This window comes from Oryctolagus cuniculus, chromosome 1, assembly GCF_051225735.1.
Source record: "Oryctolagus cuniculus isolate XC-2025 breed Fujian yellow rabbit chromosome 1, ASM5122573v1, whole genome shotgun sequence".
NCBI classification, from domain to species: Eukaryota; Metazoa; Chordata; class Mammalia; order Lagomorpha; family Leporidae; genus Oryctolagus; species Oryctolagus cuniculus.
This window is the reverse complement of record NC_142867.1, coordinates 56382549-56399779: the sequence shown is the minus strand read 5'-3', so window position 1 is coordinate 56399779 and position 17231 is coordinate 56382549. Positions and strand designations below refer to the sequence as shown.

The 17231-nt window shown below is 40.8% G+C and overlaps 1 protein-coding gene across 10 annotated transcripts in view; it reads right to left on the bottom strand.

Moving 5' to 3' along the window:
• SBF2 (SET binding factor 2) overlaps positions 1 to 17231 on the bottom strand; it is a 517136-nt gene that overhangs the window by 16508 nt on the left and 483397 nt on the right. For all 10 annotated transcript variants that reach the window (XR_016231409.1, XR_016231408.1, XM_089328918.1 and 7 more), the window contains 2 exons: positions 16611 to 16712; positions 15715 to 15900 (listed from right to left, as the gene is read on the bottom strand). Coding sequence is in view for 8 of the 10 variants with exons in the window: in XM_089328918.1 (XP_089185044.1) it covers positions 15715 to 15900; positions 16611 to 16712 (288 nt within the window). In the remaining 2 variants the exon portion in view is untranslated. The remainder of the gene's footprint in view (positions 1 to 15714; positions 15901 to 16610; positions 16713 to 17231) is intronic.

Sequence of the window (17231 nt, the reverse complement as noted above, 5' to 3'; positions counted from 1 at the left end):
GGCAGGCTGTCTAGAAGTCAGCTTTCTTCCTCATGTTTAATTTGGCAATGTGTACTCACAGTTGGTCAGCTGAAGAGAGCAGGCATGTGTGTAATATGTTGATTGTCCAGTGGGCCAATGGGAATTCAAAGTTATCATCTGGATGTTATTTATCAAAATTTAGAGACACAGTGTTCTGTGATAATGAAAGCATTTTATCCCTGGCTTTTTAACTGAACTAAAATTTTAGCTTATAAATACTAAAAAATTAAAACAGATTTTAGGAAGATGTATTAAAGGAGTGTGGTTCTTATGCAGTGGGCCTGCACACTGGGAAGGTGCTTCCTGAAGTGGTCTACACAGCTAGGCAGCGTGCTGTTCTCTAGCTGTGAGCGCTTGTATTAAGTATGAATCATCCCATCAGTGAAGGGAGTAGACACCATGGCTTTCCTGTGATTATGGTAAACAACTAATTATAAAGGCTAAGCATATTTGAAGCATTTGCAGTTATAATAAAGCCTGTCAATCGGACACATATTTAAGAAGCAACATTATTATTTTGCAGCACTATAACTGGGCATAAAAATAAGTTGATCTAAGTAGTTGTTATAATTAGTGATACCTTCTTCCATAACTGAAAATGACATTTTTAAAAATACCTTTTCTTTCCTTGCTCTGCTAATTGTCTATGTGTTTGTCTCAATTGTCTGCCATGACCCCTAATGCAGCAATTCTCAAACACTTGCCCCTACTGATACTAATGCAAACCAGAAGGTGGCCCTGGGTTTGAGTCTCTAATAGCCTGGTTCTCTGGTGTTCCTGGCCCTCATCTTAAGCATTACACAGTCCTCAAGTTTTCCCTCAACCTGTCCCTTAATATTCTTAGACTTTCTAAGTCCAAGTCCTTGGATTGGAATCAACAGCACCATGCCATTGAGACAGCGTGCACATAATGCAGAGGGGAGACTCAGATTGTAGGTGGGCGACAGAAGGGCACAGGCCAGCTGAGCATGCACTGGGCTCCCTCCCATCCGACAGTCTTGGGAGGAAAGATCTGCAATGTGCTAGGTTAGGAGGACTCCATGAACAATCAGAATAAACATTCTGTAGTCCCAGGCAAGCCTGGTTCACTGTTACCAGGGGAAGGACTGTTCAGGTTTTTTTCTATTGGCCTAATCCATGACAAGTCCTAAAAACTTTTAAAAGCTTTTATTAAACAAAGTCCTTCAAATAAAATTGCCTTCAATGACTGTTCTCCATAGAAACCACTTAACTCACACATACCTGTATCTTTCCCCCTGATTATTCTGATATTTAATATGTTCAGTACTATTATTTTGAAGACCTGCTTCTGGGATAAAGTATAATGAAAAGAATGAATATAACCTCAAGTTGAACTTCCAGGCATTTCAAGATCATATGCTATAGACTAAAAGCCAAACTCCTCTGCGAGTGGAAAAATGCTTTCATAGCCCGTGGCATTGAGCGATTGGCCTGCCACAAACCCTGCCTTCTACTATCATGGTGAAAAACTTAGACACTTTTCCAAGGCCTTGGCACTCACACTGATGGAACTGGAATTGGTGCGTCTAAGACAGCATCAAGGTGTGAGTGCCTGGAGGCCTTGTGCTTGTGTCCTTGTGTATGTGCCACCATGGTAACTGCTTGGGACTGAAGAAAATTCTGCCCCCAAAGCAGCATTAATGAATAATCAGTTTTACTGGAAGTGGAAGAGCAGATTTTTATTATTGTTTTTAAATTCTTCAGCAACAGACAGAGTAGCAAGCCTGTGAGAATTTTTTCAATGGAAAAAAATAAAGTTAGATCAACTGAATGCTGGGTTGATTAGTCTTATACACCACACTGGGATTGGCATTAAGTAACCTAGGAATCATCTGAAATGTCTTTCTACCATAATGGAAAAAGAAATGAAGAGCTAGCAGAGTTCACAAGACAAAAAATTCAGTGCTTAGATTTCTAGCATGCAAAAAAAAAAAAAAATCATTTTCTCCATTTGGTCCTACACCAGGGACTCAGCCTGTCTAGTTCTTTGAATTCTTCTATTCTTCAACAAGACACTACACTCTTTTGCCCTATCAAACCATAGTGATCTCCAAAAGGCATAATCCATGTACTTACCCTTTTATCAATTTTTCTTTTAAATATTTTTGAGAGAGACTGACCCACCTCCCAGCTGCTGGTTCACTCCCCAGATGCTCACAACAGCCATGGCTGAGCCTGGTGGAAGCCAGCAGCTGGGACCTTAATTGAGGTCTGCCATGTGGGTGGTGGAAACCTAACTGAGCCATCATCTGCTGCCTCCCAGGGTGTGCATGAGCAGGAAGCTGGAATTGGAAGCAGAGCCAGGGCAGTATGGGATGTTGGCTTCCCAAGTGGTGTTTTTTTTTTTTATTTTTTTTTTATTTTTTGACAGGCAGAGTGGACAGTGAGAGAGAGAGACAGAGAGGAAGGTCTTCCTTTGCCGTTGGTTCACCCTCCAACGGCCACCACGGCTGGCACGCTGCGGCCGGCGCACCGTGCTGATCCGAAGGCAGGAGCCAGGAGCCAGGTGCTTTTCCTGGTCTCCCATGGGGTGCAGGGCCCAAGCACCTGGGCCATCCTCCACTGCACTCCCTGGCCACAGCAGAGAGCTGGCCTGGAAGAGGGGCAACCGGGACAGAATCTGGCGCCCCGACCGGGACTAGAACCCGGTGTGTCGGTGCCGCTAGGCGGAGGATTAGCCTAGTGAGCCACGGCGCCGGCCCCAAGTGGTGTTTTTAACCATTGTAATACATGCCTATCCCTAACCTGAGAAAATCTGAAATATCCATACAGCTATAAAATCAATACCAAGGTAAAAATAATAATGCATGCACCATCCATAGTTTCATTGTACCCTTTTTGCCTCTCCCTGCACCCCTCCCTTGTTTTTAGTCACTACAGATAAGTTTGCATTTACTAGAACTTTACATACAGAATCAGAAGTATGAGGATCCTTCAAAAAGTTCATGGAAGAACAGAATTAAAAGGTAAGTTGATATGGATACAAAAAGATTTTGAAGTATGTGCCTTTTTTTTTTTTAAAGATTTTATTTATTTATTTGACAGGTAGAGATACAGTGAGAGGGAGAGACAGAGACAAAGGTCTTCCATCTGCTGGTTTACTCTCTAAATGGCTGTAATGGCCAGAACTGGGTGATTTGGGACCAGGAGCCTCCTCTTGATCTCTCACTTGGGTGCAGGGGCCCAAGCACTTGGGCCATCTTTTACTGCTTTCCCAGGCCATTAGCAGAGAGCTGGACTGGAAGAGAAGCAGCTGGGACTAGAACCGGCGCCCATATGGGATGCTGGTGCCGTAGGTGGAGGATTAACCTACTACGCCACAGCGCCGGCCCCGTGCCCAATTTTTTTTATAATATACATTTCCAAAAAACTTTTTTTAAATTTGTTTTTTTCTTTTTTTTTTTTTTTTTATTTGACAGAGTTAGACAGTGAGAGAGAAAGACAGAGAGAAAGGTCTTCCTTCCATTGATTCACCCCCCAGATGGCCACAACAGCTGGAGCTACACCAATCTGAAGCCAGGAGCCAGGTGCCTACTCCTGGTCTCCCATGGGGTGCAGGGCCCAAGCACTTGGGTTATCCTCCACTGCCTTCCCGGGCCACAGCAGAGAGCTGGACTGGAAGAGGAGCAACCGGGACTAGAACCCAGCCCCCACATGGGATGCTGGTGCCACAGGCAGAGGATTAATCAAGTGAGCCACGGCACTGGCCCCCCCAAAATTTTTTGAAGATCCCTTGTATGTACTTTTTTTTAAAACGTGTATTTATTTATTTGAAGAAGCTACAGAGAGGCAGAGGCAGAGAGAGAGAGAGAGTCTTCTATCTGCCGGTTCACTCCCCAAATGGCTGAAATGGCTGGAGCTGAGCCGATCTGAAGCTAGGAGCCAGCAGCTTCTTCTGGGTTTCTCACATGGTTGCAGGGGCCTAAGCACTTGAGCCATTTTCTACTACTTTCCTAGGCCAGAGCAGATTGCTGGATCAGAAGAGGAGCAGCCAGGACTCAAACTGGCGCCCAGGTGGGATGCTGGTATTGCAGGCGGCAGCTTTACTGGCTATACCACAGTGCCGACTCCTGCATATACTCTTGTTTTTTGGTCTGCTCTAATTCACCAAGCTTATCTGAAATCCATCCATATCAGTAACTCATTCCTTTCTATTGTTCAATAGTATTCCATTGAATAGATAGGCCACAATTTGTTCATTTGCCTGTTGGTGGATAATAGCTTGTTTCCAGATTTTTGGCAATTACAAGTAAAGCTTCTGTAAGAGTTATGTACAGTTTTTGTAAGGAAATAAGCTTATGTGTCTTCTACACAAATCCCTAGAATGAAATGACTAAGTCACATGGTTAAAGTATGTTTAACTTTTAAAGAAATAGCCACATTATTTTCAAAAATGTCAATTTTGGAAATGTACAATTTTATAGTACCATCAGTAATGTTTGAAAGTTTTCATTTTTTTCCACATCCCTGTCAAAACTTGAGGTGACTAGTTTAAAAAATTTTAGCCATTTCCTACATGGGAGACCCAAAATTAAATTCCAGTTTCAGGCTGTTTCAGACATTCAGGGAGTGAACCAGTAGATAGGACATCTCTCTCTTTCTCTTCCTCTCAATTTAAAAACCAAAAATGTTACATCATAGTGGGTGAAGTGACATTGTGGTGTAGTGGGCAAAGTCTCTGCCTGTGACCCAGCATTCCATATGGGCACCAGTTCATGTCCCAGATGCTCCACTTCCAATCCAGCACACTGCTAATGGCCTGGGAAAACAGCAGAAGATGGTTCAAGTGTTTGGGCCCCTGCCACCCACATGGGAACTCTAGATGAGGCTCCTGGCTTTGACCTGGCCCAGCACTGGCTGTTGCAGCCATTTGGGGAGTGAATCAGTAGATAGAAGATGGATCTGTCTTCTTTCTTTCTAACTCTGACTTCCAAATAAATAAATCTTTAAAAAATGTTAAGCCATTTACAAATAGGTGGGTAGTGTTCATATCTCACTGTTACTTTAATTTGCATCTCCTAGTGAAGGAAAATATTGAGCATCTACTTGTGTGCTGATTAGCCATTCTTGGATCTTGTGAAGTCAGCACAAATATTTTGTGTATTTAGGGGCCGGCATTGTGGCATAGTGGGTAAAACCGCTGCCTGTGAACTGGCATCCCATACGGGTGCCAGTTCATGTCCCAGCTGCTCCACTTCCCATCTAGCTCCTTGCTAAGGTATTGCGAAAAGCAGCAGCAGATGGCCCAGTGGGACCATCTAGGGGGTGAACCAGCGGATGGGAGATTTCTCTTTGTCTCTCCCTCTCTGTAACTATTTAAAAAAATATTTTGTGTTATTTAAAAAATAGGCCATTTTTTATTATGTAGTTTTGAGCATTCTTTATATATTCTGTATGTAAATATTTTAGAAAATATATGCTTGCAAACATTTTCTCTTACTTTGCGATTGATCTTATTTTCTTAAGAGTGATTTTTTGAAGGACAGAAGTTTTTAAAATTTTTGACAAAGTCTATCAATTTCTTATACACAATGCTTTTGGTGTTAAATCTGAGATTTCTTTGCTTAAACAAAGTCACAAGGATTTATTTCTAGGTTTTCTTCTAGAAGGCTTATAGTATTCTTGAATTAATTTTTATGTTAGTGCTAGGAATGGAGCCATATGACTTTTCTTTTTTTAGTTTCTTAATACAGTAAATTACATTGATTCCAAAAGTGAAACCAATATTGTATTCCTGGGGTAAGCTCAGTTGGTAATGGTATACTATCCTCCTTAAATACTGTTGGATTTGATTTGTTAAACTTTTGTTTAGAAAATTTGAATGTTTTTGTGATCATCAAGGACATGGATCTACTTTTTTTTTTTTTTTTAAACTGTCTTCATCAGGGCCAGCAATGCTGCCATTATGGTTTGGTTGCAAAGTATTCCTTTTGCTTCCATTTTCAGGGAGAATGTTTTTAAAAGATTTTTATTTGTTTATTTGGAAAAGTTAGAGAGACAGACAGACAGACAGACTTCCATCCACTGATTCACTCCCCAGATGGCCGCAAAGGCCGGAGCTGTGCCGATCCAAAGTCATAAGCAAGGAGTTTCCGTCAGGTCTTCCCACATGGGTGCAAGGGCCCAAGGACTTGGGCCATCCTCCACTGCCTTCCCAGGCCACAGCAGAGAGCTGGATCGGAAGTGGAGCAACTGGGACTTGAACCTGCGCCCATATGGGATGCTGGCTGGGGCTTTACAGGTTACACCACAGCGCCGGCCCCACAGGGAGAATTTTTGTAGGATACAATTATTTTCTCCTTAAATGCCTGATGGAATTTACCAACAGAGGTATCTATGTCTGAAGTAGAAAGATTTTAAATATAATTTCCATTTCCTTAATAGAATAGGCCTATTCTGTTATGGAGTTTGTGTCTTTCAAAGAATTTGTTTAATATGAATTGTTGACTTTATTGGCATCAAATTGTTCATAATATTCTTTTATCTACAGACTCTATAGTAACATTATATTTCTCCTTTTTAATATTGGTAGTTTGTGTTATTTTTTCTTCCGTCTTTTTTTTTTTTTTTTTTTTGACAGGCAGAGTTAGACAGTGAGAGAGAGACAGAGAAAAAGGTCTTCCTTTCGTTGGTTCACCCCCTATATGGCTGCTACGGCTGGCGCGCTGCGCCGATCTGAAGCCAGGAGCCAGGTGCTTCTCCTGGTCTTCCATGAGGGTGCAGGGACCCAAGCACTTGGGCCATCCTCCACTGCCTTCCCGGGCCACAGCAGAGAGCTGGACTGGAAGAGGAGCAACCGGGACAGAATCTGGTGCCCCAAGCAGGACTAGAACCCGGGGTGCTGGCACCGCAGGCAGAGGATTAGCCAAGTGAGCTGCAGTGCCGGCCTCTTCAGTCTATTATTAATTTTACCTATCTCAAAGAATAGCTTTTGGTTTCATTAGTTTTCTTTATTGTTGACTGCAAGATTTTTGGAGCCTAATAGCAAGCACATTTTAAATAAATAAACGTAGCCTTCTTATATTACATAGAATTGAGAATGACAGTCATCTCAGTCAGTAAATTTTATACGAAAGTTTCCTTAACCATGACAGTGAGTGGAGTTTTAGGCCTCTCTCAGGTATCATTTGTATCCAGTTGTTCAAAATAACTCCGTATTTTTCTTGGCGAAGATTAAAAAAAAAAAAACAGATTTGAAAGACTAGAGTGATAGGTATTTTGGTTTTGTTTCCATTGTGGAGTGAGACATGTCAGTTTCACTTATTTATAGGAACGGAATCTGAAATGGAATTTGGAGAAACATGAATTTATAGGGTCTTATTTTTTGTTCCAGTGCCATTAAACTCTCTGTAAAATTTAAAGGCCCATAAAATAAGCTATGACTCAAACCCTAAGGAAAATAAAAATTTTGGGAAAATTGGATTCTGCTTTCAGGAATTAAAAATATTAATCTACAAGAGATACTATATGCAACTATATCAACATGTGAAAAACTGGTATGGTTAGACATTCTAGAAAAGTAAGTAGCTAATACTAATTTTTGTTACTGTGCATATTAATAGTTAACAAACACTGTGTCCTTTGTACTGCTATCCACTTCACATAAGCTTTTGAAATCCTTCCATATTATATCAGCTTAAATATTAAAAGCCTCAATGCAAAACTACTTTGTTGTGAAATAGCTTAGATTATGTAATTTTTTTGCCAGTTAATAGCTGAACCGGAAGCAGGCAGATACTGGAAACTCTTGGATATACCATGAATCCATCATCTGCAACTATTTTGCCTATGGGTAATGGAGCAATCATAGAGCAACCACCTATTATGGGGGAAGCTAAACTGCTTACAACAATATTCACACAGAAGGGTCACATATTTAACAGGCAAGTAGCTTTTCTCTTTGGAATAGGACCCAGCAGGGTACTGGCTTATGGTAACCTCAAGGAGAACCACATCACAAAGCCAGACCAGAGTGAGTCAATTTACAGTTTGAATAAACTTAGAAGGCAGAGTCAAAACTGTTATTGATTTTTCTCAACGGAGAAAATAACGAAAAAGTTCTAAATGCTTTCAAAGATTTACTTTAATTCTGAAAAAAGGGGAAGCTTCTTTAAACTTCATGTTTTTCATTCATATGGTATATATTTTAAAACTAAATTTTAGGTTAAAATTTCAACTTTGTATTTTGGATGTATTATCCTTCTGAATTTGGTTCAACTATTTTAAGAAAAGGAAGCATCCTGTAATGATATCATTCTGAGCCAATTTCTTTTACAAGTAACAAAAAATCTGCCAGATGTTGCTATTATGAAACAGTGATCTAGCATTTATAATTCATCTGACACCTGGATATACTGGCATAAACAATGGCTTTTTATATTATGAGGCAGTTCTAATTTAAGATCAGTGCCTCATTTGTTTTCTTTGTAACTTTATTAGTATTAATGGACAAGTCTAGGCATATGTCCATGGACTGCCTTTTGGCATTCAGCATGTTAGAAATGGTTAATGAGCAGAGAATACCTTCCATCCGGGAAAGTTTTGCTTGCTGCTGTATAATTTTGAACTTATTTTTAAAATGTTGTTGGGCCTGGCTCTGTTGTGTCCCTGAGAGACTAAGGACAGCACTAATTTGAATTATTCAGTAAAAGCTAGAGTCATGTACAGCACTAGTGTTCACTTGAAAGTCATCCAAAGAAGGCATTTTCTAATGTCCCAAAGCAGTAAGTAGGTGATGATGAAACACTACCTTATAATTAAGTCAGCAAGAGTCACTATTTGTTAACTATAGTCTTCTTAGACTCCTCTGTTTTTGAATGAATAAACAATTCCTTTCAGCACAGAATAATTTGCTTCACCAAAGCTGATACCTGTTGTGGCCAAGCATCCTTTAAATACTGCAATTAAGGTCATACATTTGCTTTGCCATAACCTGTCTGCTTGCTAGTTATTGTATATGATGTATGGGTCAACAATCTGAAAAAAATCTGTTTTAATTAAAAATGTTTCAATGTGGTACATCTATATTTGAAATCATACTAATGGGGTCTTTAGACCCTGAAACTATTGCTTCCTACAGTTTGTGAATGATTCATGTATAAATAATTGAGCTTTTGCTAAAAGTCAACTTCTGTTTTTGATTTCAGAACTGGTTTACAGGAAGCATTTGAATTTTAACTATTTAAAATAAACAGATAACAGAAATTAAACTCTTATCCAAGTTGCTTTATGTAACTTGTAATTTAAGCATCTGTTGCAATGTATGTATTTTAAAGGTAACAGGAATGTAACATATCTCATTTTATGTTAATTTGCTTTACTCATACTACCTAAGGGGTGTTCACAGAACACAGATTACTTTCCAATATTCCAGTCTCTACATATTCCCGCCCTACCTTTCCCCCAACGATGAAACAGAAGCATCTACAGCATTATAATCCTAGAACATTGTGCTTGGGACACAGTGATGTTCCCACCTATGACAACAGGATGTCTTACTGCTTGTTGAGTGTATTCTTTTGCTGACTGTAATTTTTAGCTATGCAGAATTGTGAAGTTGAACAATGATACACAATATTTTTAGTACACATTTAACTTAAGCCAAATTAAGCAATGCAAACTCAGTCTCCCCCAGATCCTTCTCCCATTAAATAAACGAAATTTTTAGGAGCTATAAAACAAAAAAACAAAAAGCAAAAGGGAGTGAGGAGAATGGGAGAGGGCATGGTAGCAGGCCAAAACAATTCAATTTTTGAAAAGGTGGAAAACTGAAGGGAGAGTGGCAGTAAATGACAGATGATGGGACACTGCACTGGGATAGCTGCAGGAGAAAAACTATTTGTGAATGGAACTGTTTGCCCTGTATGTCCAGAAGGTCTCAGGACACAGAGGCCCAATACTGAGTAAGACAGGGGTGAGATGGGGCTAAAATGGGGACTAGCTGGAAGTCTACAGAGGCAATGACTAGATCCCAGGCCTTTCCTACTCCATGTAGTCACATGATTAGAGCAAGAGATTAGAGGTTTATTTTCTGGACAAAACAAAGTTGATAAGCTCTGGACTTGGGCATACCAGGCACAGCTAGGTTAGTGATAAGATTTGAGATTGAAAATAAGATGGAAAAAACTACAGGTCTGCACACTGAACTTGGGTCTCCCTGGACCCATTTCCTGCCCTGCTTCCAGGAAGCAGGAAGCCAGGCTTCTAAGTACACTCTGGGCACCAGACTTGACAAATCCTTCTCTGGAGAAACCAGATAGCTGCTGTTTTTTTTTTTTTTTTGCAACTTCAATGTACTAAGATGGTAGATTTTCTAGTGAAAAAATACATTCCAGTTTATTGAAGTATCATTTACATGTAATAAAATTCTCCTATGTTAAATGTATAGTTTGATTAATTTTGGTACTGTACATAGCTGTGTAATTGCTACCACAGTCAAGATACCAAACAGTGCCTTGATTTCCAAGTTTGCCAAGTCATTTGTGGTCCATCTTCTCCTGACCCCAGAGCCCAGGCAACTACTCATTTGCTTTCAGCACTACAGTTTTGCCTTTTTTCTTTTTTCAAAAAATTTCATATAGTGACCGGCTTGTGGTGTAGCAATTTAAGTCTCCACTTGGGACGCTGGCATCCCATACAGGCGCCAGTTTGAATCCTGATTGTGCACTTCTGATACAGCTCCCTACTAATGTGCCTGGGAAAACAGGCAGAACATGGCCAAAGGGCTTAGGCCTCTGCACCCATGTGGGAGACCCAGAAGAGACTTCAGGCTCCTGGCTTCAGCCTGGCTCAGCCATGGCTGTTGTGGCCATTTGGGGAGTGAACCAGCAGATTGAAGATTTTTCTAGCTCTGCCTTTCAAATAAATAAAAATAAATAATCTTTAAAAAAAGAACCTATATAGTATGTGGTATACACTAATATTTATTTTGCTTGCTTAGTATTCCATCACATGAATTTGTTTATCTGTTCACCAGCTGACAGACAATGGTGTTGTTTTTCAGGCTAATCCTTTACAGTTACATCCACTTTTCCCCATTATATCAAACTCCTGGCAACCAAGAATTTCTTCTCTGTCTCTACAATCCTGTCATTTAGGAGGATGTTATATAAGTGGAATCATACATGAAATGACCCTTTGAGATTGTTTCTCTCCCTCAATTCCAGATACTGTACTTGAGATCTATTGAAGTTGTTGCATCAATAGTTTTTTTTTTTTTTTTTTATGGTTCAGTTGTAGTCCATGGTATTGTTTATCTGTTTACCTATTGCAGAACATACTCGCCACCCTCAACCCCAGTTTTTGGTTACTATAAATAAAGATGCTTTGAATAATACTTAGATATGAAGTGAAGTTCTTATAAACAGCACGTAGTTAGATCATGATATACTGAAAACAGTTACATTTAATATAACCCTAGGCCGGCGCCGCGGCTCACTAGGCTAATCCTCCGCCTAGCGGCGCCGGCACACCGGGTTCTAGTCCCGGTCGGGGCGCCGGATTCTGTCCCGGTTGTCCCTCTTCCAGGCCAGCCCTCTGCTGTGGCCAGGGAGTGCAGTGGAGGATGGCCCAGGTGCTTGGGCCCTGCACCCCATGGGAGACCAGGAAAAGCACCTGGCTCCTGGCTCCTGCCATCGGATCAGCACGGTGCGCCGGCCGCAGCGCGCCGGCCGCGGCGGCCATTGGAGGGTGAACCAACGGCAAAGGAAGACCTTTCTCTCTGTCTCTCTCTCTCACTGTCCACTCTGCCTGTCAAAAAAAAAAAAAAAAAAAAATATATATATATATATATATATAACCCTTGATAACGTTAGGGCTTAAGCTTATCATTTTTTTAAAAAAGATTTATTTATATATTTGAAAGTTGGAGTGACAAAGAGAGAGGCAGAAGCAGAGAGATCTTTCATCTGCTGGTTCACTTCCCAGATGGCCTCAATGGCTGGGCTGGGCCAGAATGAAGCCAGGAGCCAAGATTTCTTTCAGGTCTCCCACATGGGTGCAGGGGCCCAAACAACTGGGCCATCTTTCACTGCTTTCCCAGGCCATTGTCATGGAGATAGATTGGAAGTAGAGCAGCTGGCATACGAATCAGCACCCATATGGGATGCTGGCATCACAAGTGGTAGCACTACTCGCTACACCACAATGGTAGCCCCAAGGCTGGCATTTTACTTTTTTGTCATCTATTTTTGTTTGCTTTATGTGGTTACTTTAAGATTTTCAGAATTACATTGGATCTTTTAAAAGTATATCTCTTTATTAAAAAATTATTTGAGAGATAAAGAGACAGAGTGAGTTTCTGTCTGCTGGTTCACTCTTCAACTGTCCTTAAGGGCTGGGCCAGATGAGACTGAAGCTGGCATTTGGGAACTGAATTCAGATCTTACACAGGGTGACGAGAACTCAGTTACTTGAGTCATTGCTGCTATCTCCCAGGGTCTGTATTAGTAGGAAGCCAGAAGCAGGAGCCAGTCCCCGCCCCCCCGCCTTTTTTTTTTTTTAATATTTATTTATTTCTTTGAAAGGAAGAGTGACCGAGAAAGAGAGAGAAAGAGAGAGAAAGATATCTTCCATCTGCTGCTTCTCTCTCCAAATGCTACAACAGCCAGGCTGAAGCCAAGAGCCAGGAACTCCATATAGGTATTCCACACGGTTGGCCAGGACTAAAGTCCTTGAGCCATCATCTGCTGCCCTTGGTGGGTTCTTGTGCCACAACACTGGCTCTGATATGGATGTACTAACTGCTAGGCTAAATGCCTGCCCCTTGAGTGTTATCTATGTAGCTTGATTTTTAGTGGTTGCCATTATAGGTATTATATTTTATATTTGTGATATTATATATATATATATATATATATTTTTTTTTTTGGTTTTTGTCTATGGTTCCTGGCTTATAACTCCCTCCCTAAGATGGGCTATAGAAACAAGAGTTTCTCTTTCCCAAAGCAAGTCAATGACTGTTACGAATTCCAATTCAATATGAGGATGAGAAACTCTTTAGAAAATGCGAAGACACTGAAGGTTTTTACAAAGGAGAATAACATTCTTGTATTTAAGCTTTCAGAAGACATGTTAGCAATTCTCCTTAGAATACTCTGGATGGTTTTGTTGCAGAATGGTGACAGCATGAACAAGATTTGCATTTATTCAATGTTCATATTTATTCACTGATACTACCTATTTATTGAAAGTTAATGGGGCCGGCACTGTGGTGTGGCAGGTAAGGTTATGGGTGCCAGTTTGGGTCCCGGCTGCTCTACTTCCAATCCAGCTCTCTGCTATGGCCTGGGAAAGCAGAAGATGGCCCAAGACCTGGAAGAAACTCCTGGCTCCTGACTTCGGATTGGCACAGCTCCAGCCATTACAGCCAATTGGTGAGTGAACCAGCAGATGGAAAACCTCCCTCTCTGTCTCTCCTTCTTTCTTCTTGTAACTCTGACTTTCAAGTAAATAAATAAATTTTTAAGAAGAAAAAAGAAAGTTGATTATATGAGTCTTATTTAATGCTAAACTGGGCTGAGCATTTGGCTAGAGATTAAGCTCCCAACTGAGAAACCTGTTACTCCCTACAGAGTGCCTGGGTTTGAGTCCAGGCATGTGCTGCCAATTCCAGCTTCCTGCCAGTGTAGATCCTAGGAGGCAGCAATGATGGCTCAAGTAGTCGGGTCCCTGCCACCCATGTGGGAGACCTGGATTGAGTGTGCAGCTGGCCCAGCCTCAGCAACTGTGGCATCTAAGGACTGAATGAGCAGATGGGAGCTCTGTGCCCCAATATCTCTCAAATAAATAAATAAATAAATAAGCAAGCAAGCTAAGTTTGTTTTGGAGCAAGAAAGTTTGAGATCCCTTAATAATATTTTTCATAGTATGCATTTTCTGTGAACTTTTTGAAGACCTCTTTTATTGCAGACTGTTAGATTCTAGGGATATAATGACTGATATGACAGAGACCCTGTTTCCAAGAAATCTCAGCTAAAATATACTACTCTAGTGTTATAGATGCTACCAGAGAAGTCTGCACATGACTTATTAGTAATACACATGGGGGGGGTCAGGAAAAGTTGAAAAGATTACTTAGAAAGCACCATGAAATGAAATAACAAACAACATATAGTGCTTTGTGCAGTGCGCACAGCAAGCACTCAGTACACATTAATAATTATTGTTAGGTAGTGGTACACAGAGGCAGGAGATGGCCTAGGGCACTTGGAAAGCATAAACAAGAAATGCTTTCATAAAGAACTCATGCTCTTATGCAGACAAGTGACAAGAGATGCCTGCTTCCCTTCTGTGGCCTCAGCTAAGCTTTCTGTCTCTCAGACAATGGTCTCTAGATTTCTCCCTCATCTATTTGCCAAAAGGAATCTGAAGAAAAACAGAAAACAAATATACAATTTAGCTGCAAAGCACAAGCTCAACCTTGTGACTACTACTTCAAATGTTGCTTGGGCGACAGGATACAACGAGTCAACAGGCCTTTATTAAGTAAACTGGTACAATCAAAATCAACCTCGTGCGTGTTTGTGTGTGTGTGTGTACAGGGTGGGGGAGGTGGGGGGGTGAGGGGTGGGGGGAGAAGATGAGGGTATGGAAAGCCACAGCTAATTTTTTTGGTGGTAAAATATTCTAAAATTGTGGCAATTCACAGGTCTGTGAATATATTAAAAAACTACTGAGTTGTACACTTTAAGTTGAAATATAAATCAAAGTTCAATAAAGCTGTTACTTAAGAAAATGATTAACAGAATAAAAACAAATCAAAACAACCACATACCAACTTGGCCTCCTCAGAAGACCTAGTTCCAAGTTTGGTTCCTGAAATTATTTCTACATTTTCTTCTAAACAGATACTCAAAGCCAATGTATTTTAAAGAGACTCATTGTTCCCACAAACATGTTTGACATGCCAGAATCCATTCATCTACCCATGGGGTTGTGACACAGATGAAACAAGGCTGGAAGTGTCAAGCTGCTTTTCCCAGGCCAAGTTAGCCTTCAGCTTGCAAACTAGGCGCCATCTGATTCTCCAGCCCAAGCCTGACCAAGGCACCATTAAGAGGTCCCGTAACTGATGTGCCTGCGAGGAATGAAGAAGGGAGACTGGAGCACTCACATCTCTCCCACCCTCACTGGCTGTGAATGGATTATACACTTAGGCTTCTGTCTGGCCTCTTGGTTGGCGCTAAGTCACCCCAGTAGAACTCAGCCAGTGTTCTCAACTCCACATGCTACTGGGGCTCTGATTACTTCTCCAGGGGTTAGGCTCTACAGCCTTTGTTCCTAGGCACAACCTAGGGCCCTACCAAACTGGGCAGATCATTTGCTAGACTTCAGGCCCTGCCTACCTATAGGTTTCTGCTGTTCTACTCTTGTCTAAATCTTCTTGGAGAGCAAGCTCACACCTGCTCTTCCTCTTTGAGATGTGAATTTGAGTGCTGGCATCCTCACTTGAGGGATACTCTTCAGCCAGCTCAATGATCCTAATTTCAAAAACCAGCTAGCTCTTTTTCTTTTCCATTCCCAGGGGTCTACTGCTGGGATTCAAGCATGTCCTATGGATGATTTACTCACAGTTATTACAGGAAGGTAACTAGCACAGGTTTCAAGGCTCAATAAATGCTAGTACATTTTCTTTCCTTCATAGTTAAGTCAGTTTAAGCCTGCTACACTTACCTGGTGTACACAGTCTAAGAACTGTAAGAAGATTGGAGCAAAACCACTACCCTGACAGTTGAGGGTCAAGCTGCTCCGCTGACTGAATTTATGACCAAAGGAGAGCCATTCTTTTTCAACCAACATCCGGAAGCCTTCGAGTGTTCTATAAAAGGGATCACTGAGTACCTGAATCAGGGATGTTACCTAGAGCACAAGTAGATGGGTACAGCATTAATTTCAATCCTGAAAAAGTCTCGCTGACTAATATAAAAGCACTTCCTCTTGATAATAGTTAAATCGCAAGCAAAGTTATTTAGCTAGCAAATCTGCTCACTAAGTGCTCCAGGATAGCCAATGAAATGAATTCTGCAAACTTTCCAGTAAAAACTAAAACTCAAAATTCATTCTGTGTTTCTCATATAGTTACTGGCTGCATGTTTTCTTTCAGGGAATTAATGTTGGAATCCTTTACTGGCCAGTTTGCTAACTGTGGCTTTTTCTAAGATTAATTAATTAATGAGGCCAGGGGATCAATTAAAACCTGGAGGTGTAGATTGATGTCTTAATGTAGTCTGTGCTCATACTTTTCCTTTTCACTCAAGTGAGTAGGAGAGGGGCTTACATACTGCTAGGGAAAGGACTGACAAACACAGGCGGGATGGTCCATGTCCCACACTATTGGTCAAGGGCTCTGTATGAAAGCTTGCATGGTGCATCTGTGGGTGTAGGAGCCTGGTGCCTTCGACTACAGCTCCTTGCACATAGTTTCTTGATGGATAACAGGTAGGTGTTTTAACAGAGGATTTTCTCTGTGCATAAACAGTAACCTGGCAAAATATTCATCTGCAGAACTTAAGAACAACCAAATTGAGATATAAATATAAGAATGTATTAAAAAATGTTTAATAGTTTACTTGTGCAGTGATGTCCCAACCTTCTTCCAAACAGACCAAGGCTGAGGAACCATTCTCAAGCACTTCTGATACCACCACAGCCAGCTGCATTATCCTGTGAAGCTAAGAGACAGGAGAAAGGACCACAATCAGGCTAAGCACTTTCTCAACAAAGAGGACAGACTTGCTATCAACAACCAAACAAGCTGGGATAAAACACTTGGGCAAAAGAACCACATAATATTTTAAATACTTAGAGTTGTTGTGAAATTAAGGAGAAACTGATGTATTTTAAAAGTAGACATATTTTCAAACAATGTGTTTAAGTGCTATCTACTGAAATAAAATGACCTTACTTAATTTCCCCCAAAGCAAAAGAGCTACAATGCCAGAGTGGAAAAGACAAGGTTGTTAGTCTTCTCAACCTAGTTATCAGATTTACAGTTAGTTTTCCATGATGTAGTCAGTTCTATTTCAGATACTCTTAATTTTTATGGAGCTAGTGATGACTGCACATCTGTGAATATAGTAAAAAGCACTGAATAGTATCCATTAAGAGGATGAATTTTATGGTAATAAATCATGTTAAACAAAAGATACTCCTATTTGTCTGAACTGTGTATCAAATGGGAAGAAAACCTC